This window comes from Lissotriton vulgaris, chromosome 6 (assembly GCF_964263255.1).
Source record: "Lissotriton vulgaris chromosome 6, aLisVul1.2, whole genome shotgun sequence".
NCBI lineage: Eukaryota > Metazoa > Chordata > Amphibia > Caudata > Salamandridae > Lissotriton > Lissotriton vulgaris.
This window is the reverse complement of record NC_141694.1, coordinates 1713636797-1713662931: the sequence shown is the minus strand read 5'-3', so window position 1 is coordinate 1713662931 and position 26135 is coordinate 1713636797. Positions and strand designations below refer to the sequence as shown.

Below are 26135 nucleotides of genomic sequence, written 5' to 3'. Positions count from 1 at the left end.
TAGTGTTTGGTCTGTTAGTAGGTTTTTTATAGCGTTGACGTGGAGATCTTTACTGTCATTCCAGTGCAGGTTAAAATCCTCCAGGAAAATCTCTTTGGCATTGGAGGAAATCTTAGTTGTGATGATTTCCAAGAGGTGATCGGTAAAAGAGTCATTGGAGCCTGGAGGGTGAGAGAAGATGTGTAAGTTGCAGAGATGTAGTGAGCTGCTATGAATGGCGAGTGTGAGGTATTCACAGGAGTTGGAGGTGTCTGCTGAGAGTTCAGTGATGAGGAGGGAGGAACGATAGATGCAAGCAATACCTCCTCCTTTCTTATAGGAGCGCCTGTCCAGTCTGGCAATATTATAGTTTGGAGGGACTAATAAGTCCAGGCAAGGGGAGGAGTGTTCATTGAGCCAAGATTCTGTTAGTATAGCTAGGTCTAAGTTTTTCTTTAGGATGAGGTCAGCAATATCCGCAGAATACTTGACTGCTGATCGGCAATTAATTAAAAGACCAGATTAGGGGGCTGGGGGGGGGGGGGGAGGTGGGGGGGGGGGGGGGGTTTCTGGCGTGGGGGTGGCCGGGGACTGGACTGACAGGGCTACCGCCGCAAGGTTGTTTTTCATCACACTTCTGTTATGGAGGGTAGGTGGCCTGGCCAGTTAGGGTTAATGGAGACCGTGCTGAAGGGGTGTGCCGGCCTCGTGTTATGCGGATAAAGGATGGCTTGGGCAGAGTTGTGGTTTCTAAGGATGGCTAGGATTTCGTTTTCCGTGAGGTCCAGGGGGTTAGAAGTGGCGGGGGTAGAGGTGTATGAGAGTGCAAGAGCACAGGATTCATCCTCTGACAGGTGGCAGGGATGTCTGCGCGGGCGAAGATGACTTAGAGGTAGCGGGAGTGGGTGCTTGGGAGGCTCGGTAATCGGTGGGGAGAGGGTGTGGGGTGATTTGAGGTTAGAGGGAGAGCTCGGCCAAGTGAAGGTGGTTCATAAGGTCTTGGACGGAGCTGTGGATGCTCTGGGTTAGTTTAGTCGCTCTGGAGTGTAGGGTTTTGAGATCCATTAGATCTGTGGGCCAGGAACACGCTGCTGGCACCAAATTGTTGGGATAAGAAAAAGCCAACTTTATAAAAGTGGTATTTTTTTTAGAACTATGAATAAAATTCTGATTTTACTGTTAAAGAGCGCTTTTGATTACAATTCTTTAGACCACAAACTCGCCATGTCTACCTGCTCCTAATTCAAAGTTAGCACTTATTAAATGTACAATAAGGTAACCCAATGTTATCCTATAGGAGCGACAGGCCTTGCAGTAATGAAAAACGAATTTAAGACGTTTTCACTACTAGGACATCTAAACTTTAAAAGTATATGTCCAACGTTTCAAATACACTGCACCCTGCTCTCTGGGCTATTCAGAGACTACCCTAGGGGAGACGTATGTGTATTAAAAAGGAGTTAGGGCCTGGCAAAAGATTAAAACTGCACACACAGGCAGACCTGAGACATGTTTAAATGGTTAAGAGGGATGTACAATCAGTGCTGCAGGCCCACAAGTAGAATTTAATTATAGGCCCTGGGTACATGAAGTATCACTTTATTAGTGACTTACATGTAAATTAAATGTGCTAATTGATTGTAAGGCAATTTCACCATTTTTAAAGGAGAGAGCACAAGCACTTTAACCATGGGTAGCAATGGTAAAGTGGACAGAGTCCTAAGGCCAACAAAAAAAAAAGAATTGGGAAAAAATGGAGAGTAAAGGCAAAATGGGGGGTTTACCTACCGAGAGGGCCAGGTCTAACAATAATCAATATTAAATACTACTTACACAAATTTATTGTAAGGATGTTAAACTTAATTGACACTGAACCCCCACAAGGCAAGACTGAATGCATCTTTCTCTATTCCAAAGACATTTACCCATCAATGTAAAAATATCTTGAAGCTCTGGGCCATTAAAAGAATTCCCCCACTATTGCCATGGTACCAAAATCCTTGAGATTCATGATAAATAAGAACTTACATGTCAAAGAGCATGTCAATAAGCTGAAAAGAACAGCTACATACTACTTGCACCTCTTAAAGGATAACAAGATCGATATCCAACCACAAGACTTCAGATCATGTCTCAAGCTCTGGTATCCTCCCATCTAGACAGCAGCAACACCTTTGTAGCACGGTTATCCACTACCTCAGTCATGGCCCTTAAAGTCACGCCACTAGGTGCACCACAGTTGGTAGCAAACACAACAAAATCAGATCACAAACCCCAATCCTAATTCAATTCCACTTGCTGCTGCTAGAAGCATGCATCAATTTAAAGATCACCTGTATAACATATGAGGCTTACACTAATGGCTCTTATGCTAACTGCAAGAAAAACTTCATACCACAAGGAGAAAGAAACAAACAAGAGGGAACTCAAGGTTGACACTGGACGTCAAAAAATAAAGAAAACCAAGACTTTGAAACTGGCTTTTTCCTTTTTCTGCCTAAGTCCCCCACCCCCATGATTTGAGATCCCACAATCTTTAAAAACAACACTAAACCTCCTTATCTTTCTATTAGATTATTTTTTCCCTTGCACCTATGTCCCAGTTATGATGATTTCCCAGAATGCAGTTAGCTGAAGTTATAAAGATGTTCTTTTGTAACTGAATTGTTATATGTAACCTTCAAGCAGATCTTTGTAAGGTTATCTATAAATGCCATAAATAAATAATAATAATGCTACCAGCAATGTTTTGCCGGCATGTAAATAGGGTGTAGTCTGTGAATTTCTAATATAACAAGCAGCTTAGGTTGTGATTATTTACACAACTCTCAGCAGTCCTTGGCTGAACCATGACGTTTACTTAGTGTGCAGACATACACCCCCACCATGCCTTTGGTTTATGGACTGACACACCATATTCACAACCTAAACACTGTACTTACTAGACTTTAAAAAATATATATATTACTCTGTTTCTAGGGCTGGTCCTTACCTGTTTCAGTACTTCTTTTGGCAGCAGTTGTTCTAGAGGATACGTCCACCAGACATCACTCCCATGCTCATCCACCATTTTGATGACATGCTCTATGCTATGCCTGTGGAGAAGGCCAGAACAAGGATTAATTAATGATGGTGTATTTACAAAGTGGGTGACAATATGAGGGATTCCATTCAAAGGCTTGCTAGCCCATCACTACATTTCACAATTCATATAATGACAAGAAATGTACAGATCGCCAAACATATTAACAAATAATCAAAACAATTCATTGTAAGACTACTAACAGTAGCAATGAAGGAACCATCAGTCATATTAAATCTCTAACACAATTCCAAGAAACTATCAACAGGCAAGTCAATCCTAAGAGGCAAAGGGTAATGCAGACCTTTGGGAGGACATCTTATGAGCTCTATAGTCAAAAAGGAAAGGCTTCCTAGAAAGTGGAATGAAAGGCAAGTCCTAACAAGTATCACATCTTCTAGAAATGGATAGTGTACATTAATGCATCTTACAAAGTTGAGTGTTTCTGTGTACAGATAGGCCTTAACACATGCAGTTAGTCAAGGAGGACCACCTAGAATTCCACAGGGACAAAGCAAAGGAAGGGTACTATGTGCACTTCAATATATATTTTGGATCACTTTCAGATCTCTAATTGGGCTTTCTTGGTTGCCTTGCCTGATCTTTTTTTTGATAATCAAGTTTATTAGAGTTTCCAGAGAACCAAAATACATTGGTAGCAGATCAGACACATTATTCAGATACAATACAATCAAAAGAAGACGACAGACTCGTATGGCACTTGTGGAATGAGTAGAACATTTCCTTGTAAATCGTCATGTACACAACATACTTGAACCCCTCAGACGGGCAGTAAGTTGAACTATTTGCCAAATATTTTGCCGAAAAGGTTTGGGTATCCCCGGGCCTCAAAGAGTTACCAATCCACTCCTTGTCTCCATTTCCGCATAGTAGGTGGCTTGGCCTGGGACCAGAGCGCCGCTATATCGCGCTTCGCCACTGCCACTGCCATTCCCAGAAAGCGCATATCAGCCCGGGATCCATCAAGTTCATCAAACACCCCCAGGATCAGGCGTAGCGGGTTGTGGGGTTTGTGTAAGCTCAAGTTCCACCCCCGCCCAGAACGGAGCAAGTGCGGGACATTGCCACACCATGTGGTAAAAGTCTGCTGGAGCGTGGCTGCAGCGCGTGCAGGATGGTGAGGGCCGCATGCGGGCACTGTACAAGCCCGCTGTGGTGAGGTATGCCGTGTGGAGATAATAGAGTTGGACTAGGCGCAACTTGGAGGAGGTCGTGAAGGTCTTGAGGGCCTTAAGGGCGTCCCTCCAATCCGCGTCCTCCAGGGGACCCAGCCATCCCTCCCAGCGGGCACGAAGCAGGTCTAGGGATGCGGGCCATTGTTCACTAAGCAGCGATAAATCCGCTATACCCCCCCTCAGCCCTGGTTCTCCATCATCACTTGGACCTCCAAGGGGCTAAATTCCGGTGGGGGATGGAATGTGGACTTGGAGGGCGTGCCTCGACTGTAAGTGCTTGTAAAATTGGGAAGAGTGGAGGGAGTAGCGGTGTTGTAAGTCTGCAAACGATCTGACATGGTCCCCCACCCAGACGCCTCCTAATAGCGAGATCCCAACATGGTCCCATCTACGGAAGTCTTGGAGGGACGAGACCTTGTCCAGCCAAGCCCCACTCCATTGAGGCGTCTGTCTGGTGAGTTTCCGGTCCCACTTTACGTGGCGTAGGGCAGCTCAGCAGGCCATGCGCACCGTTCTGGTGATGGGAGGAAAGAGCTTGAGGTACAGGGCTCCCATACAGGTAGGCTTGAATCTGTGCAAAGTCCATTGACCCGAGTTCCACCCAATATGCCGGGTCGGACCAGCCATCCGCGAACCAGTCATGAATCACAATGAGCCCCGTGGCCAGGTAGTAGAGGTCAAGATTGGTCCCCCCCCATGCCCCTGTCGTAGGGGGGTATGCGGCAATGTGCTACGGACATTCGCAGCCTCCCTCCTCCCCACAAAAATCGGGTGAGGACACCATCCAATTCCCGAAACCAGGTGCCTGGGAGATGAGTGGTAACATTTTGTAAGATGTACAGGAAGCGGGGAGGACCATCATTTTGAAAATGGCACTCCTACAAAGGGGATTGAGAGGGAGGATTTGCCATTTCCTGAGGTCCGCCTTGGCCCTTGTGACCAGGGGTGTGATGTTCAGGGCCCACTCGAGTTCCAGGAGGAGGGCAATCCACACCCCCAGGTACTTGAATGATTACCTACGCAGGGGGAAGGTCGTTTGCCAGTCGAAGCACGCCCGGGATGAGTGTAGGGGAACTAGTGTGGATTTCGCCGGGTTGAGCCTGAGGCCAGAAACCTGTTTAAAGGCAGAAAGGGCGTCCAAACATCGCGGGCCGGAGCCTTTTGGGTCGGCCAGGAAAAGGAGGATGTCAACAGCGTACAGGGCAATCTTGTCGACCTGGTTCGGATCCCAGGCCCAACCACGAATGGAGGGTCTTGGCGGATGTGTGAAGCCAGGGGTTTCATTGCTAATGCAAATAGAAGCGGCGAGAGCTGGCAGCCCTGGCGAGTACCCCTCTGGATAGGAAATCCGAAAACAAGCTGTTAATGAGGACCCTTGCCTTGGGAGTAGAGGACTCGGATGCGGCGTCAGAAAGGGGGGCCGAAACCTATCCTCTCTAACACGTCTTCAAGTGCCTTGCCTGATCTTATGCAAACGGCAGATATTCCCTTTACTGAAATTCACTGTTGGAGTTTATCATAGTATAATTAGCCCAGGTTACGTAGGGCGATGCTCAATTTTCCAAAGCAAACACAAGGAGATGATGGACGGAGCGTTGAAACTTTTCACACCCTCACCCCCCGTCACAGATCTTGGTTGAATCCATCATTGTTCTTTAGTTCACTTCGACATCAGTCGGTTGCAGTCGACGCAGGGCTTGAACCCGGGCATCCCTACTGGCACCGTCGGAGTCGTTCAACTTCGAAGAAATATAAAAAATGATCGAAAAAGTTTAGTCAAAAATTGACTAAGGGTACCACTTTTTCCAGATTGGCACTTGCTGGTGCGGAAAAAAGAAGAACTGACGTCAGCGCGCGAGGGCAGCGTCTAAGTACTCCGGCGACGTCATCCCGGCGCCAACAATGCTGACGAGCCGCAGACGACGCCTACCGACGCGCAAGGGTACTGCTACGCAAAAGTTTCCGGATCCAGACTGATGCCTGGGGATATTCTAAGGTAAGGAATCTAATACTAACTTGTTTCTTTCAGATTTTTATTTCATTTAACCTATAAATAATTGCTTGCCGGCTTTTTAAACATATTTTTTGTTAGTGCTGAGTCACGTAAACATTAGTCCAGTGCTGCTCTTGACCAGGGGGCCGCACGTAAAGGTCAGAAGGGCTGCATGCGGCCCTCAGGCCATACTTTCAGTATCCCTGCTCTGTACATATCTTGTGTGATTGTTTACATTTGATGCCCCAAATGGGTAAATTATTAAAAGCAGTACTAATCATATACAGAATTAAGGTACGAAGAGAAGCTATACGATTATTATCTTATATGAATGTTTTCAATGTTGCTTGTGCTGTATACTCCCTCCAGACAGCTGCGATCTTCAGGTAAAAATCTTTTAACTGTTCCTAAGTATCAATAGGTGAGATTGGGAGGCAAAGCCTTTTAATGGTGGCATCTAGGGTTTGGAATGTTGCTCCTCTTTCCATCTCAAGTCTTCAAGCTCCGTTCCTTTTCAGAAGGGCCAAAAAACATGTTTTTTTTTTGCTCTTTAACGGATGCTCCCGGGGGGCTGATATCATGGAATTCCTGTTTTCGCCTCCTTCCTAAGACTAACCGCTATCAGCGCCTTGACGCCTGCGGGTATTTGTTTGCGCTCTATACGATTTGTTTTTCCATTTCATTTGCTGTGGGTAGATATCTAAATAGTGCAGCCTCATTAAAAGGTTTTTCATTTATTTTAAGAGATTATGTTTTTATCTATGTTTGTAATATTTATGATCATTTCTGTGTCGTGTTTAAAAGACTTGGGTCTAAATAATTTTATTTTTTACTTATTGCTCAGGAGCTTCCCAGAACACTATGCCATTGGTAATTTACTCTATTCAACGTCATGGACAGTTTTATGGGTGTCCCTAACTGCAACTGTGACTTGCATCCATACTATGCAAAAGGGATGTGCCTTTTCAAAGAAAACGGACTACACAAAGCAATATAAAACAAGGGTGTGTTTTTGACCTGCTCTTGTGGTGATTGTATAAATTGGTCCTTTAAAATTTTCTTCGCCAGGAACGGCCCTTCAGTTTAGTTGGAGTTTTTTTGTTAAACTAATTATAACATCATCTCTCATACTCTCAGTGGCCTGCAGTAAAGTCTGATGGCTGGCTCTTAGATGGAAGCACTATGCGGTTTTATGACATTTTAGAATCTGAGACTCCTCACTGAGCCATATTACTGCACTCTACCATATCAAGGCTCTTCCCACCTGGCTGTTTGCAACCCCAGTTTGACCACCCGGGCTAATTAATGATTACGGTATTTTTGAGAAGTTTTCTTCGGCCGAATCAATCAACCATAATTGAGAAGCTTCAGTTCAAATTGAATTTAAATCTGGTCTAGATTGTGGCTTTGCAGTCAACTTTGCCCGCTTACCTCAGTGTGATACTGCACTCAATTAATGATGAATGTGCTGCCATAGTGGTTTGTTTCTGCTTGAACAATAGGTATGCCATTAATCAACTGATGCATAATAACAGACGCACACGAATGTGAACAGACATTATGCTGTGTCCTTTTACAACCTGGTTGGTACAAAAAGCGGCTTCAGGCGGGATACAGTTTACCAGTCGTGTCAGGTTGAAATGCCAACCAGTAACACTACTGAGTTTGAGTAGAAATAAAAATGATCAGGGGGACAATTCAGTACATGAGCCTTTGGTGTCTGGGCTTGAGATGTCTTGGGCGTTGCTTCTCACTCAATGTTCCAGAGGGTAGAGCGCCACAGGGTTGCAATAGATGTGGGCCATCATGAAACCATGGTTGTCACACAGCCGTTACATTCCCAACCAGGCTCTACACACTGTGGCAGGCGGGGAACCACAGCGAACAACCTGTGAATCAGCTGGACAGTTTGCCGTCCTCAGTACAGTGCTATATAATCACCTGCCTCTGACCGGCCCATCAGTGGTAATAAACATTAGCTTGGGTGAGTGGTCCCATCAAAACAGCCCCAGCCAGATCACAGGCAGAAGGTGTGCGAAATGTGCATAATTTGCCTTTGTGTAATTATATAAAAGTTTGGAAAAATTGAGCAAAAAATTATAAATAATCACATAAAATGCAAAACTGCAGTTTGACACTATATTTTAACGTGAAATGCATACTCATGTCCATTACAAAAATGCAAAGAACTCAAGCAACCTAACAATTGCATCTGCTCATGTCCTGGTCATTTCTGTTGCTCGTGTGTTCATGCAAAGTTCTGCAGAGAATGGCTCGTAATTATGAGAGGTAGCATAATAGTGTGTTTTCAGGAATTTCATATAACAAGCCTAATGCAAGATTATGTGATTTTACAGCCCTGTAACAGAAATGTCACTTTGGGTCTAATCACAGGTAGGCTGGGTTCTCACTGGTAGCAGAGTTTAGGGTAACATCAGTATGTTGCGGGAAACAGCAATTTGCTCCCTAGTTTGCAGAAGAAATGTAAGCCACTATGCTCAGCGTTTGGTGGCTTGATGTGGTGGGCAATGCGACCCGCTGGCACCCACCAGTTCTCACCGCACTCGCACTTCCTTTAGTCTCTAGTGTTTGTGTGGTCCTGGTTGTTGTATATGCAAATATGTATGATATAGTTACTTATGATAGGGGGTTGCAGTCAGACCTCTTCATCCATTGATAGATTACTGTGTCATTCACATTACAGCATGAGGCAGCAGGTCAGATCATTTCAGCCATTACGCCCTTTCACAAAGAGCACATCCACACACAAAGTAGTTCCCTTCAGTGCCAGGAACTATAGTAACAATCTGGGCTTTTTTTGTACCAACATTTTTCTTTGCTTTTAGTAATGTTTTACTCTTTTATATTGATGAAGGGCTGGCAGCTCCTCCAGCAATTGTGTTTTACAAAAACTATGACAAAACAAGCACTGAATAAGCCAATAAAAGCTTTCAGTCAACGCCAGACCTGTTGGCTTTGACAATGTTTGTTGATAATTGATTCAAGTACTCCATCTACTACAGAGGTTGCGCGACCATTTCTCAGGCGTTCCGGGGAGTACCAATTGTTTGGGGTGCATAGTTAAGCTTATAAGGCCAGGGACGGAGTGGAGTAGAGTGAATTCACGTCTCACTGCATGACCCAGCAGGCCTCACCCCCAGCAGCTACTATTCAACCTCTTAAGCCAGACCCAGGAATATGACTTCTTTAGATCTACCCTGATACATTAAGAAATTACTGGCCCAGAATAGAAGCCCTTGTAGCTGAGAAAGGAACATATTTTGCCCAGACTGAGACTCCAGAATTAGGAAGTAAAAAGAGCCACTGAGCATGCGAGTTCTACTGTTTCAAGGTGACCTCTACTCCTTGGCATCAAAAGTCTGTGCTTTAGGTGTCGCCATCTAGATGAATCCTCCCTTTTTCAACCCCTGCACTTTGACTGAATAACCACAGACTTATAAATCTGAAGTGAGATCCTGTTGAAGCAACAAGATTGTTTATAAAAAGCACCTGCCAAAAAGACCAGGATTGTGAATACATTCCCTGGATGGATGGAAGGAAATAACGACGCTGTTTGGTCCCTACGTCAGCAGCAGAGGAAAAGAGGAAGTGAGAGGTGGGTGTGGCCGGCTGCATAGGGTGGCACAGGTATACAGGGCCGGGCATTGCGGCACCATCGGCAGACAGGGACGAAAAGACATTACAAGACGTTAGTGTCCATCGGAGAATGCTGCTGTGTACCCACATATGCAAGAGACGGGCTCGTCGAGCACATTAGAGCAAAGAAACCATCCGATTTCACCCCCTTTGCTTTTGGTTCCTTTGTTGTTGGAACCCCTGTGAACTACACTTCTCAAACATTTGCAGAGTCACTAATGATTAACACACATTTTATGGATTTATGGCAGCCTGGCGGTACCAGCCTATTGTAAAATGTCAGCATTTTAAAGTACGAAGTCAAAAGAAGATTAAAAACTCCCCCACCCTCAGCCGGACAGTGCCACCTAATGAGAACGTAATTTCAATAACGAATAGTTCTGGCACTCATTGAGGTCCGCATGGCAGCTCCGAGGCTGTCCCTTCCACCTGAGTTCAGTCACGTCTATGTCCTTCCTGTGCACACCTGTGTCTTGTAATAATAGTTTTAATGCCGGTGCAAAACAAGCCAAGGGCCCGCGCGCGTCCTTATCGCCCTGCAATCTGCAAGCTTCTATTTGAGTATCAGAGTTCACGCGGTGAGCAATGAGCCTCTCGTAAAACTTTGCCCTGGACACATAAACGCTATCTAACCTGCTTGCATTACGTGTCGCTGGCTGCGGTTCCGATCAGTGGACGCGCAGGCGGCAATTCGAGTTACCATGCCGCCAGCCAATCACCTTGCGTGCTGATATTGATTGCGCCCAATGCCTACTTCGCCTCTTATCGGAAATTAGGCATCATTTAGGTGATTGCTGGGAGATGTAAGCCACATCCTGGCGCTCTTTAGCCCCGTGTCCTTCCCTGCCGGCACCGCAGAGGAGTCAAGAGGGCCGCGGGGCTCTACATAACCGCCACTTCTGCCCCTGGGCTCGTGGAGGAGGCGCGCGGCGCACGCGGGACTCTACTGCACAGAAGGAAGAGTTGAACCCAGGCAGGTAACACTTTGAAACTTCCTTCCTTGCTCTCTTTCAGGATGCTTCCTCTGCAAGAACGGGTTCATGGCCTATTTTCTAAGTGTAGCCCTTTATCTGGGAAGAACGTGTTTTTAACCACGCCTGTGTCCAATTGTTGATACCTAGAAACCTACAAGAACCTTTCCCACTGTAGAGTGAAAGCTCTCAGTGCTTGTTTTTAACACACATCAGAATCTCAACCAAAGATTCAAAGTTTGTACTGAATTTGATGTTGTGTAGTTTTTCTATCAGCATTTATGTAGCGAAAAATCGGATATAATAATTCAACTTTCATGCTAAATTTATGGTGCTAAACAACCACTATGAAATTATCCGTGGCTTTGTGGTTTGCTAGAATTCACTCAGAGTTCGTACACATGAAGCTGGTTGCAGCCAATAGGTTCCTACAGGATCTTCATTTAAACAGTAGTAGAAAGTCAAACATGTATTATGCATGTCAGCGACGGCATTTGAATTAATATAGTGCGTTTTGTCTCTTTCTTTTGAACAGGATCTACACCAGTCCACATCTGAGTACTCTGAGGGGCCATTTGCACATGTCCGTGTTTGAGGACAACAATGATTAACTTTCTAGACTTTGCAGTTAAAATGTGGCCTCAAGGCCGGAGAACACTCGCGAGCCAGTAAAGGGTGGCTTTCTAGTTAGTTTTGCATTTGTTCTGAACGCTGATGATATACTGTGTGGATTTGGCTCACTGCATACCGTTTTCTTTAAAATGGGTTGAACCTGGAGAAAATTGAGCACTCTGGCGGCGGAAGATGATGTCCCTATGGTGTATATCAGCTGTAACAGCAACTCCATGTGGATCGGCGAAGCTTCCAGTGGAGATGCTGTTACTTTTGATGGGCACTTACAAACGCACTAACATCTGCCAAAGGAGGAACCGGATATCACCATTTATTTTTGTAGAAGTTTTTTTAAACAATGCATTTTGTGTGGCAGTAACTAAGCTAACTGTTTGTGATTCTGACCTTTATTATTAAGTGATAAAAGAAGAGCTTTCAAAAATATGTCCATGTTCTTGCATTGTCCATCAACCTTGAGCAGAACACTTAGCAAACGTTGAATGTTTTTAGCATCTTGAACATATAGAAATGTTAAAATGTTTTCAGTTGAGATCTCAACCTTTAGCATACAACTTGCTCTATCTTTTAATGGTTAAATAACAGGCATGCACTACTGCTTATGAATGTATGCTTCGTATGCCAATGATGGAGAACTGCATGTTTCTCCTAGTAAAGCTGTAATTGTCCCATGTAACCCACGCTCACTTTGACATTTTTTGGAAGGCTGGATAACTTTTGGTCTTTATTACTGTATTAATGTGATTGAGATTTATCTGGAATTTGGCATTCTGGTATTAAATAATGGATGCTAAAGAAGAGGACAGAAGTCATGACTGAGCAGGTACCCAGGGCAATGACCTATGAATTGACAGCCAGTGTGCTTTGCGAGTCTGTCTGTCATTTCTTCAGGCCAATATCCTGTTTACCACTACTGCTTGGTGTCCGGGCACGCGAAGACCACCACACCTTCTACCACAGGGTACTGAGAACATAAACCAAGCCTTCGAAACCGCAGCCCAGCCGATCCCTACTGTTTGTTTTAGTGCGTAGCCACTCCTTGCAGGCGTACTGCATACTTCCGCAGTCAGTGACTCAACGCAGATAGGAAGTTAGACAAGGGTGGGTCTGGTAAACAGGAGAGCTAGTGCATCTAGGGATACGAGGGATGTCCGAGGTCACGGACCTACCCAAGGTAGCTCTGCTGTATCTGAATTCTGGATAAAGAGTGACGGAAGGAGCAGAAAAGCATGCAAGGGGATCACCAGGGATCTGGTTTCACATATGCAATGTCATTTCCAACTATGGTTAAAAAATTACAATTGTCATTGTGTGAAGAAATGAATTAAACACTCACTGCTTTGCAAATTCGCAATGTGTAACTGTTTTTTTTAACTCACTCTAACAGGCTCTTTTAGAGGGCTGTGCATGTAAAGAAAAAAAAGTAAATATTTGGTGTATTGTGTTTGAGTTTATAGGGAAATCCCGATACTTAAAGCCAACAGAAAGTGGCGGACAGGCAGTGCTTAAGCCATTAAAAGAGTGCCGGGTCCAAACGATTTGTTAGAAGTTCACCATCCGCACTGCTTAATGCGAGGGGTGCGGAATACCATGATGACCTACTATTGATTCCACCACCCTGCACTTCCTTTCCCTTTATCTCAATCTTGCTTTTTATTTTTCATCCCTGCCTTCTCCATTTGCTACTGTTTTACTATGCATTTCTTCCCACATCAATACACCTTTCTGTTTTTATTTCTCAACCTCCGAGTCAACACTTGATGATGAAAAATAAGTCTCTGTCCCCAAAAGCGAGTTCTGGCACCCACCGCCGCACAAATGAATCACTGCTGGGCACATATGGTGCATATACAGAAGTATAATATCCTGTGATGTGAAGTCCTAGCTTTGATAGTTTTCTGCATTACAGGTCCATCTAAAGAGAGGGAGAAGGCAAGCACATATTCTGTTTAGGTGCGGTGACACAAACCTTGAAGGTTCAGTAGAAAGGTGAATTTGCAACACAGCTGAATCCTTGAAACCAAATGTAGTAATGATGCAAGGGGAAGTCTCCTAGGGATTGGTTTATTTTAATTTCCATTCAAGTTTGTTGCATGTACACAAGTTCTGCAACACAATAAACACAGCTGCAGACTAGACAGACAAGCAGCTGTGCAAATTGAGCAGCCAGTTTTGCAGTGTACAAAATATTATTTGGAAATTGCTACATGGATTGTTATTCTGGAAGGAAAAAAATGGATGTAGGCATTTGCTTTGTTTTTCGATCACAATTTACTAGCACCATGGCGCCACTTTTTGGGATAGTCATGCACTTTACAAATATTGGGATAATCATGCACTTTACAAATAAGGAAATCAATTAATCAAACAATGAAAAAATGGTGCCAATTAAATGTTGTTTGCATGTCTATGCGCATGGAGTACTACTGTTTGCACCAAAGGTTTGTATCAGTAGATGAATGCAATTGGTCATAGGGTCTCAAATGCCTTGGGTGATCCAAGCCTGCGCTTGTGCAGGGAACGGCAGCCACAACCGGTATTGGGATAGAGGTTTCAGCTATTGCCCCACTCTACAGGGTCAGACAGTCTCTGGTCCTGCCTGAAGACACCACACTATTGACATTTAAGAACAAGGCTGCAATGCGCCACACTGCACTCGTGGTTTGCATATGCATATATGGTGTGTGTGGGCTATCTGTACAGTTTACACAATACTCATCCTGCCCCACGTCGCTTTCTGCCCTAACACGCTACCAGTACATCCAGGACATGCCCTGCCATAAACAGAACAAGGATGAAAGTGGTCCTGTCAGACTCCATGAATGCTGTTTTTTGGCACAACACAAGCGCAGGTTAAACCTCTAGAGCAAGGTAGGGACAAACGGAAAGGACTTCACATATCTCCACATGTGCCCGCTACCAGACAAAGCACATGCTACGGGGCAGCAGGCAGCCTTTCATGCCACAAACAAGTCACAAAACATTCAAGCTGCCCTTCCTGCCTGTTCTAAGAAGCATGCCTTTAAACACTTACATTTTTATTGGACTGCACCACCTCAAAATGATGCCGATAATTATTAAATTTACAATGAGATGGTAATCGCACACACGTGACATACAGAACCAAGTAATCCAACCTAATAGATGGCATGACCTGCACATGTTCTACTGCCACAATAGGCCTCAAAGCTCCACATTGGAGCCTGCAGGGACACATCCAGATGAGCTGTATACACACAGCAATTATTATTATTATTATTAAAACAGTTTTGTATAGCGCGTGGTTACCCTAGAGCATCCCAGCGCTTAACCAACAGAGTAACAATTTAAGAGAGTGAGAGGCACAGCGGCTTAGCAAAAGAGAAAAGTTTTCAGTTGTTGACGAAAACGCAAAAGACATGGCTCAGAGCGCAAACTTAGGGGGAGTGAGTTCCAGAGGGTTGCAACCTTTACGGAGAATCTCCTCCCTCCTGAACGGGCCTTTTTGACCCTAGGGATCTTAAGTAGGTGTTGTTGGTCTGAGCGTAGTGTTCAACTAGCCTTATACAGGGTCACCAGCTTTTGAAGGGCGGGAGGGCCTTTACCTTGCAAGATTTTATGTGCAAGGCAGAGAGATTTAAATTTCACCCTTTCTCGCATTGGCAGCCAGTGCAGCGCCCTCAATGCGGGTTTGGGTAACCAGCAAGTAAAGCAGGAGCCCCTCTACTGGATACTGCTCTGAACCTACGTTAGATGCCCACAGATCTCATTCTTAAGCAGAAACCAGTTCAGGCACTTCCTCAGTGATACGCAGGAGTCTGCCCACCCCTAGAAAGTGGCACAGTGTTAATATTTCACTGACACATATTAAACTTCTGATTATTTAAATATTGTTTGTTGTAGGTCACTCCTAGTGGAAAGTCCTGCGAATGCTTTTTATGGTGCCACTACACACGCCTATTGACCATTAAATAGTTTACATAGGTGCAAGCAGCATGCAACTACAAAGCATTCTGAAGCAAGCACACGTACCATCTGGAAAACACACTTCCACTTTGCAACATTTGTGTAGAACCACTGGTGAGAGTCTTACAAAGCAAAGCCTGGGGATTTGTGAAGGGCGGAGCTTCGGAGAAACAGGACAGAGGAAAGCAATGCTTGTGTGACCCACACTGTTTAAGTAGGCCATTTATGAACAAAATAAATTACACATGGAAAAGCAAGACAAACGAAATTTAGCACATACCAACACTTTTTTAATGAACGTCTATACGTATGTGGTGTTTGTATAGCAGGAACCTAGCCAAACGGCAGCAGTGCACCATATAAGATCAATGGTAAAAGAATGCAGACAAATAGCGACAGGGGTGCATTTATAGACTGTTAGCGCTCTTAAGAGAGACACGTCTACATCTCTTCCCTAAATTGTAGCAGCAATGGGGCAGTCTGGATGGATACAGGGATTCTGTTTCAGATCCTGAGTGCATTGATGGAAAGGGCAACAATTTTACACTTGGAACTATAAGATTACATAATGTGTAAGCATATGGTCTTCTGTACCACTATGCTCTTGCAAGGTGCTGGCATTTGCTGCTTGAGACGGAGAAGAGATTGGATCTTCATTCCTCCACTTCTCTCCTCACTCTAGGATGGATTTGTGATTTACCCAAAATGCTCCTGGTCTGCCCCCTGCAGTTCCTCATGGTCCCCAGCAACGCAAAGAGCCTGTATTGTAGCTTTTGCTCCCACTTAGGCTGGAGGATGGGACAGTGGTGCTGTTCCTCCTTCGCCTTGCTATGAAGTCCCATGTATTCTGCCCTCCATCACTCATTTCTTAATCATTTCACCGCTTCACTGCCTTCAACATAGTCACAGTGCTCTTGAACGTCCATCACAATGTTCTCCAGTAGTCTGTTTATTCCCCCACACATTCTTACTGAAATAAGTCTCCTCGCTTCCAATTCCCCCTTTGTGCAACCCCCCGGCTAACACTCAAATGCTGTGAGGTTATTGCAATACTCCTAAGCACAGGTGTAGACAGGGTACCATGGACCCTAATGTGAGCAAAGATAGCCACACTAGCGGTGCAGTGGTACACTCAGACAGATAGGCCCCAGTGCCACTGCACTCACAATACCACTGATGGCTACACCCTGCTTCCAAGATCCCATAGTACCAGCATTCCACCAGTTTCTTCTCTTCACAATTATATCATTTCATCCTTCCCCCCCCGCTCTCTTGAGAACGTGTACTAGGTGACAATTATTTATGGGGCGCGACTTGATAGTGCACGGGGTTCGCCACAGTACATTAGTGCCTCACAACAAAGTGCATCTCACATTTCAATTACACACACCATGACTGATCCATCAGTAATTATGCCGTCTAAGAAAATTGCATGAGTACGCTAAGCTTTTCTGTGAGTCTGACAAGCCTTGGTTAATGCATGGATCAGACAGGCTTTCCTAACTTAGTTTAATGACTTACCCAGCAAACTGAATCAAATTCCTGTCAATGCAGAAGATTAAGATGTAGTAAATGAAAAGATGATGCGCAGCCTCCACCGGTTTCTAACTCAAAGGTATGTCTGCAAATGGTCCTTTGTTGTTGGGTGAATGCTTCCCTGCTCTGCCTCTTCTATTTTTTAACAATGAGATTACAATTCTATGAGTTATAATAGAGCCACTCAAACACTCACTGCCCCGTAATGTACAGGAATCCCACACGTTTGCATCCTTCTGCATCAATGGGCAGTCAGGCCTGGCAGCTTGGAGGTGGCAGGGTTTCAAATCTTTTTGTTAGGATTTTTATCTTATCCTTTAAACCTGCCGAAAATCAGAGCATTTGCACGACATCAGTCTTTGACTGTGGATACCAGTAGCAAAGAAGGATGCTCGCTTCCTGAGTAACCTAGATATTGGACACATCTGAGAAGAATATGCAGTATAATTTGAGCATCTCCAAGTCATAATTTTATGTTGGCATGGAGGGCTTTTACTGGTGACCTTCTGCGTACCACTGCTGAACGCAGGATCATAGGGATGTCCTGGGTGGCCAGATCACATTAATACTTGCCCACTTGTGGAAGAGCTGGGGGCAAATAAACCCCTCTCTGAGAAGTGCCATGCCTTTACACAGTGAAAGCAGAGGGGATAGGCTTGGCTTAGGAAGGAGTAGAGGTGGATCTTGTAAAAGGATTCAGCAATTGGCATAGTTATGCCTCAGAAAAAGCTGCCATGACAGACTGACAAACTACACTACATTTTGAGGAAATACAAATCCCGCAGCAATCTGTAGGGTAGAGAGGGAACGAGAAATACAAGCAAGCCATCAACCATATTAGTTTTACCAATGCAGGTGTGCATTTATTAGAGCAACGTTCCTTTGTTAGCAATAGTGAAACCAACTTTTGCAAGACATTGCCGTTCATTTGTAAGTCAATCAATCAGACGTTTGTAAAGCGCGCTACTCACCCATTAGCCTCTCAAGGCGGAAGGGGGGGTTGGTGCAGCTCCGTTGTGGTCATTCAAAGAGCCAGGTCTTCAGATATAAGCATGTACAAAAATGCATCTCTCTGGAGACTAGTAAGTGATTTGAGCAAAAAGTGAAAAATCCACGCCGAAAGTCACACAAAGCAAGGGACAAAATATAACAAATTCCTACAGAAATGTCTAACAGCAGTTAAACACATTAAAATAGGGTGCAGATAGAGGTGCACGTGATTCATGTGCTCCGCCATCACTGGAGGTTTGCAGCTCCTTTTGTACATGATTTTCTGTATTATTTCTTACAAAGCAAAACTTATTTTTAAGAGAGTGTTAAAAGACGGGGATGAAATAAGCAGCTGGGAACAATCTGACAAGATGGCGGACCGCTGCACCAGAGGCTTGGTCATTATTTATGGTCCGACACTCACATGTGCATATATCACCTGAGAGTGGTGGCAAACCTGTAGTGTTGGAGTACTCTTCTCCCACTGTAACAGTGTGGCAAGACAGAGGAACAGGAAGAAGATGCCGGAGCTACCTTCACACTTGTGCAGGGGGGGCACAAGGAGCTGTAAATTGAGAGGTGGCAGAGTGGTCGATACCATACAAATGTATGCACACTCGGTGAGTTAACCAGATCAAGAGACTATGCAGATTAAACAGGACTATACTAACAAGGACCAGCTCTCACAGGGAGCAACTGGTACAGAGTGCAGCAAGATGGAGATGCTAGAGAAACAGGACAGATTCATGGGATATTTCCTGAATGAAATAGGTGGAACCAGTGCCTCCTACTATGGTGTACTGGCCCATTGTAACACTTACGTAGTTTTCTCCAGAGAACCAGAGACAGGCGAGAGCACTAGGCCTCACGAGTGTGCGTGGTGTGCGTGCACATAGGAGCAGGGACATACAAAGTAAAGCCCTGATGAAGACGCCAGACCCGATTGGGCTCTAAGAGTGGGCCGAAACATGTTGGCACATGGGGTACAATTGAACAATCATTTTCAATAAAACCCCAAATTATTCATAATTGTATCCATACCCCAGGTACCCTATAAATAAAGAAAAGTCCTTGGGTATACCTGTAGGTATCTGTAAACATATCTCTCTTCTAGATCCCTGCTTGTCCACCTTGACTTAATTTAAGAACTCCCATTTCGTTTATGGTTGAGTCCACCCTGGCAATATCATCCTACCAAGGTGTGGATAGATGCCAATGATCAAGCATGTCACAATAAGTGAGTGAGTTGTCTAACCCAATAGCTTTAGATATTTTAGAGGTTGAGAGAAAATATCATCGTATATAGTAGGATCCTATTCTCTTCTACGGTCTAATCTTTTGACATTATCAGTTGCTATTGTTTGTAACCAGAGTAGCAGCTTGTCTGGATAGCGGGTGGTATAAGGAGGGTGTGCAGAGAGTGACAGCTATTTGCTGACCCTCCTGTACAATGTGATGGCCACTGGAAAAGTAGACTTGATGGTTAGTAACGTGAGAGGGCAGTTGTGCAGCGGCTTAACAGGTGCGCATATAAAAAAGGTCAGGACCAGATTTAAATCCAATTGGGGAATGACGAATGTGAACATATGTTGGGAGACCTTTAAGGAACCTAGTCACAACAGGGAATTTAAACAAAGAAGCTTGATCTAGGAACTGCCAAAAAGGTTGAGAGGTAGACCTTAACCCCGCTGGGCCAAAGAAAGAACAAATATCAGAACTGGGTAAATAGGTGCGAACAGAGTGTCGATATGCCTGAAGGCACACCACGCCACAAATGTATCCCATCGGCAGGCATATATCGTTTTAGTGGAGGGACGACTGGCTGCCATAATAACATCACAGACGGAAGGTGGAAGCTGCGCAGGTTCAGATAGAGGATCCTCCCCTGTTGCTATGAAAGATGATCCTCCCAAAGAGGCACCCTGACCTAATGACCGATGTTTATTTTCAATAGCTCGGGATACCAGACTATCCTTGCCCAATCCGGAGCCACAAGAATGACTTGGGCCCAGTAGTTCCTGATCTTCTTTAGAACTCTGGGCAGGAGTGGTATAGGTGGGAAGTCATACAGGAGGCCGGAGCTCCACTTGAGATTAACAGAGTCTCAGAGTAAGAGCCTCCTTCGAAACTCTAGTGCTCCAAACTGCTGACATTGCGAATTCTTGGCGGCGGTAAATAGATCTAACAAAGGTTCTCCCCAATCTTGAAAGAGACCTTGCATCACCTCCCGATGGAGATGTCATTAGTGATCCGCTAGGCATCGACAGCTGAGTTCGTCCTCCATGGCGCCGAGACAACCTGCCAGGTATTGAACCACCAGGGAAATGCCCTGACATTCCAGCTGCGTCCAGAGACGCAGGACTTCTTGACAATGGTTCCAGGACCCCACCCAGCCCTGTTTATTGCAGCACCACTTGGCTGGGGTGATGACTGTTAACACCTGCACCAGCCTTCACCTTATCGAAGGAAGGAAGGCTTTCAATACTGACTGGATTGCTTGAAGCTATAACAGGTTGATGTGAATCCTGGACTCTGCCAGAGACCAGAGTCCTCTGATCTCCAACTCTAGCAGATGGCTACACCAGCCCAGGAGGGACGCATCTGTCACTATCATCAGGTCTGGTTGGGGAAGGGAAAGGATTCTGCCACTGACTCAATCGCGGCTCATCAGCCACCAGATTTCCCCTGATGCTGCTTCAACTGGAACTTCAGGTCCCTCTGCAGAACCTGCATATGCTAACGGACATGGCCATGAGGCCCAACAGCCTTAGAGTCCATCTCACCGAAATCCAGGATAAAGGTTGAAACAGCAGTATCATAGCCTGACTATCTTGGACTCACCATTCTGGAGGATAGGTTTAATACTGCAGTGTCCAGAACATCTCCAATGAAAGGGAGCATCTTAGAGGGGGTCAGGTGTGACTTTGACATGTTATAGTGAACCCTGGCAAATGCAGGAGGTCCGCTGTAGTCTGGAGGTGGGAGACGACTGCCTGGGGTGAGCCCGCTTTCAACAGCCAATCCTTGATGTTGGGAAAGACTGGAGCCCCTGACCTTCACAGTTTTACTGCATCCACATAATCACTAGGTGAATACCCAAGGGGCGCTGGTAAGGCCAAAGGGGAGCAGAGGAAACTGAAAGTGCTCTTGGACAACCGTGAACCGCAGGTAATGTCTTTGGGCAGGCAGGACAGGGATGTGGAAATATGTATCCTGTAAGTCCAAAGCTACTATTTAGTCCCCCGGTTTCAGGGCAGACAGGACTTGAGCAAGCGTGAGCATTTTTAATTTATCCTTTTTTCAGGAAGAGATTGAGAAAGTGCAGGTCTAGGATAGGACGAAGGCCTCCATCATTTTTGGGCAACAGAAAGTAGAAGGAAAAGCAACCATGACCTACTTCTGATGCAGCACTCTCTCAATGGCTCCCTTGGCCAAGAGAGTCAACACTTCCTGACGGAGCAAGGATAGGTGGTCCTCCATCACCATGTCATAAATGGGTGACAGGGATGGAGGAATGGCCACAAAGGGGATAGAGAACAATATGTAGATCCAGGGAAGCATGTGATAGCGCATCCTGCCCGTGAAGGGTATGGAGACTACATCTGCCAGGGGTTTAGGGGGAGGTGGACTGGAACAACCTCTGGCTGCCTGTCCCACAGGGTCTGTGGGAACTACATTCTCAGCCACGAAAAGGCTGGAAAGCGTGTGGGCAGTGGTGGCTGGGAGGCTAATGAATGTGGTTAGAAACCCCTTCCATGGCCACGAAAGGGGCAGAAGGCAGACTCGGGTTGGCGTGAGGTCACTGAAAGACCCAAGGACCAGGCCGAAGCTCTGCTGTCCCTAAAGCACTTCAGCGTGGAGTGCGCCTTCTCACCAAAAAGACCAGAGCCATCAATGGGCATGCCCATGAACAAGGCTTGGACATCACCACAAAAGCCAGTGGTTCTCAGCCAGGCTACCTATTGTGAAATTGCTCTACACAGTGAGTTCGTAGTGTCCAGTCCACAACCTATGGTGAACTTTGCTGCATCTCTCCCGTCAGCAATAGCTTGGGAAGAGTATGGCTTGGTACTCCTCCGAGACTATAGGCAGCACTTGCACATCGAGTCACAGATCGTATGGGAATATAGTCTCAAGAGGAATGCAATGTTCACTGACAGCAGTGCTAGGCTGGCAGACGAGAATATTCTCTTTTCAAAGGTATCCAGCTTCTTGGATTTCCTATCTGGTGGAGTGGTAGAGAACGCACGAAGATGACCCTAGAGGTGGAGGCTTGGACCATCAAGTTCTTCGGGTTGGGGTGTTGGGTAAGGAAAGTGGTGTCTCGAAGAGCGGGGCGATGACAGCAGGCAATTGTCCTCTGCACAGGAACTCCTGTGCAGGACATGGACCAGGAGCAGAGTAGGACATCAGTAAAGGATTCATTAAAGGGGAGCAAGGGTTTAGATGGGGCAACTCCCGGCTGAAGCATCACTGTCAAGACATTTGACTTGTCTGCCACGGAGAGCAACTGAAGGTCCAAAACCTCCGCTGCCCTGCGCACCACTATAGCGAATGAGGTACCCTCCTCTGTAGCCACAGTAGGTGGAGAGACCAAGAGAGTGTCTTGTGAGGTGTCTAACCCACTGACATCAACTAGTTCCTTATACCAATTGTCCTAGGTATCGTCCAGCGGATGCTGCATCCATAAGGGTCCTCTGCCCAGTCCCTTTCTTCCCAATCTCCAGGCCTGTCCAATGTAAAAGACATTGGCTCCAACCGAGAGAGCATGGTCCCAGTTAGCAACGGAAAAGGTGTCGGACGACGCCCATCTAGCTCTGTGTTGGATTAAGGAATGACAAAGGGGATGGTGCCAAAATAGGGCGTTGGCAGCATGGGAAGCATCAGTACTGGGGTAGCCACTGAAAAAGATTGCTTCACACCAGGCGGTGCTGCTCTGGATCCAACACCAGATCCAATGGGTCCAACTGGCGCAGAGGGCAAACCCACTGGCAGAAATCCAGTGGGGGCCCTCCCAAACCCAAGGGGCCCAAAGGCACTTCAGAGGGATTGGCCTACCCACAAATGAATGAATTCTCACAGTTGTACGGCGGTCGCTCCAAGAAAGTCGAAGAAAGCACAGAGTGGACCCAGCTTCAGGCTCTGCCAAAGTGTGGGGGCTGGAGCGCTGGCGCTCCCACACCTCGTCCAAGGATTTGGACAGACGCAGCAAAATCAAAGACATCTTGCACGTCTTCTTGCGGTGGAACTTACGCGATTTCATACAAGACAATGACAGCTGGTTGTGGCTCCTTGAACGGTCCAGGGACCTCCCGCCCTGGCGTGGAGCTTGAGGTAAAGCTTCCCTAATGCCTTCCGGGTAATGGCATAGCAGTCTTTACAGGTCTTGCAGTCATGGTTCTATTCCAAGCACCACAGACAAACCAAGTGTGGGTTGGGCACCAACATCTGCCTGTGATAGACACCAAATGGCTTGAAAAGAGTAAGTTTCTTTGGGGACATCCTCGAAAAATGTTTGACAAAAGGTCAAGGAAAAAACAATAAAAAAACGACTGATGATAGCTCTTCAAGGATCAGAGCTATCTGGCGTGAAAAAAAAAGAACTGACATCAGTACGCCAAGATCAGCACCATGCAACGCACCTCTGGTGTGGACGACCCCGAAGCGGAGCCAAATCACGGGACCTACTGGTGCGCAGGGTACTGCTAGAAAACATAGGGATCCAGTCAAGTGCTTGGGGAATATTGTAAAGAAAAAAATCTGAGACTATAAGTCTCTTTCAGATAAAGTAAGCTCGACATGACCTGTTGTATGCACATATGTTTCAATTTGGAATTTAAAAATGTATAATTTGTTAGTTAATTAGGATTCTTAAAAGCTTTGACATAGTTCATTATCTTTGTTGTTTGTTTCCCTTCTACAAACTACTGTCTTGCCCAAACCTATTCTCAACGATAAAGAAGTTAAATGGGTCCTCTATCATTGAGTAATCTATTTTGCTAACATGACACTAATTCTGCTCCATTCATGAACAGGTAAGTACCGAATCAGTGTGATTTATAGGTCCAAACTTAAACAACCTACATTTGACTAATCACATGACTTGCAGAGAAAGAAAAAAAATGCAATGATCTTTTGACAAGCTAATTCAAAAGTGATTTCCCTTCATGTTATTTATACAAAAAGGACTGAATTTGCAGATACAGGGCATAAGTAACTGTGATAAAATTCCGCTAAACTATGGCTGGGGAGCTTCTGTACCTGTTGATTAGAGGTTCACCGGTGCTCTTGTGGTAGAACACGGGAATCGGAACACCCCAGCTTCTCTGCCGCGATATGCACCAGTATGTCCGTCTGTCCAGCATTTCCAGCATTCTGTTACCTGCAGATGCAGGAATAAACTTCACTTTCTTTAAAGCTTCCTATAAAAATGAGAATAATATTATTGAAGTGGTCATCAATGAAACTCAAATTAGTTATAGCAACAAAACTAACACTCCTCCCACAAATGTTATTTTCTTTTAACTTTCTATTTATTCAATAATGTTTCTTATGTGATTTGTAGAAACAATGCATGTTCTAAGACTTCTTGGGGCTGGAGAGGATGGAATAAATAGGACATACAAGAAATTTATGAGGATACATCCAAGTTTTAAGGGCCTTTCTGAAATTGTTGAAATCTGGCGCTTTTGTGTCTCCACCAGAAGAGAATAAAGTAGCCGGGTAGCCAGAGTCAAGAAAGCTCTACCTTCTAGACATGCTCTTCTAGTCACTGTTTATGTATTATATAAAGTCTTACGGATAGGCTGTGAGGGTAAGTGTTTAAGGGCCCGATGTAGGTAAATCTACATTTACCACTTCATAAATACCGAATCATACCGAATCGGTATTTATGAAGTGGTAAATTAGAGGGGGGGAGATGTAAGTATTTCAGATTCGGTAAGTACCGAATCTGTAAGATTCGGTATTTACCGATTCTGTAAATACCGATTCGGTATCCCCCATTGCTTCCTATGGGCCTTGAAGCCCATAGGAATCAATGGGCATTACCGAATCGGTAATTACCGATTCGGTAATTACCGATTTGTGCAAGGGTGCAGGGGGTGTCACTTTGACACCCTCCAGCACCCCAAAAAAAGGCATGTGAGCCATGTGGCACACAGACATGCCCTAAGGGCATGTCTGTCTGTCACATGGCATAGGTGTGCATGCACACCTGGATTCGGTATTTTAACACCCAATTGGATTGGGTGTTAAAATACCGAATCTGAAGGGCCTGTGGGACTGAAAGTAGTCCCACCTACATCCCAAATTTAAAAAAAAAAATCGGTAAAATTACCGATTCGGTATTTTTGTGATTAAGGGCCCGATGTAGGAGGCAAATTCCGGTCGGAAACGGCCGAAATCGGCCGTTTCCGACCGGTATTTGGCACTTTGAGATGTAGGGGGCCAGTATTTACCTATTCGGTATATTTACCGAATCGGTAAATTTACAGAATCTGTAAAATACCGAATCGGTATTTTCCAGATGTAGGTGGGACTCTTCTGAGTCCCACAGGCCTTTCAGATTCGGTATTTTAACACCCAATCCAATTGGGTGTTAAAATACCGAATCCAGGTGTGCATGCACATGTGTGCATGCACACCTATGCCATGTGACAGACAGACATGCCCTCTCTGTGTGCCACATGGCACACAAGACAGTATTGGGGGTGCTAGAGGGTGTCAAAGTGACACCCCCTGCACCTTTGCTGGAATCGGTATTTACCGATTCGGTAAATACCGAATCGGTAATGCCCATTGATTCCTATGGGCTTCAATGCCCATAGGAATCAATGGGCATTACCGATTCGGTATTTACCGAATCGGTAAATACCGATTCCTTCCGATTCGGTAATTTTTAAAATAAAATTACCTACATCTGCCCTTCTCTTTTTTACCACTTCTTAAATACCGATTCGGTATGAATCGGTATTTATGAAGGGGTAAAAAAGATTTACCTACATCGGGCCCTCAGTAATTTTACCGAATCGGTAAAATACCGAATCGGACAAAAAAAGGTCCCCTACATCTCAGTAGGCCAAATACCGGTCGGAAACGGCCGAAATCGTCCCCATCGGGCCCCAAATCTTTTAGCCAAAAAGATTGAAATACTA

General features: G+C 45.2%; 1 protein-coding gene and 1 long non-coding RNA gene across 2 annotated transcripts in view; one reads left to right on the top strand and one right to left on the bottom strand.

Annotated features, from left to right (window-relative positions):
• Positions 1 to 26135, bottom strand: part of IARS2 (isoleucyl-tRNA synthetase 2, mitochondrial) — a 628540-nt gene that overhangs the window by 261486 nt on the left and 340919 nt on the right. Inside the window, exons 12-13 of the mRNA XM_086927919.1 lie at positions 24241 to 24401; positions 2972 to 3074 (exon numbers count right to left, since the gene is read on the bottom strand). Of these exons, the coding sequence (XP_086784045.1) occupies positions 2972 to 3074; positions 24241 to 24401 (264 nt within the window). The remainder of the gene's footprint in view (positions 1 to 2971; positions 3075 to 24240; positions 24402 to 26135) is intronic.
• LOC147709347 (uncharacterized) lies at positions 10759 to 12859 on the top strand. The gene is made up of 2 exons (XR_015296547.1): positions 10759 to 10884; positions 11414 to 12859. It is a non-coding gene; the product is annotated as an uncharacterized LOC147709347 (long non-coding RNA).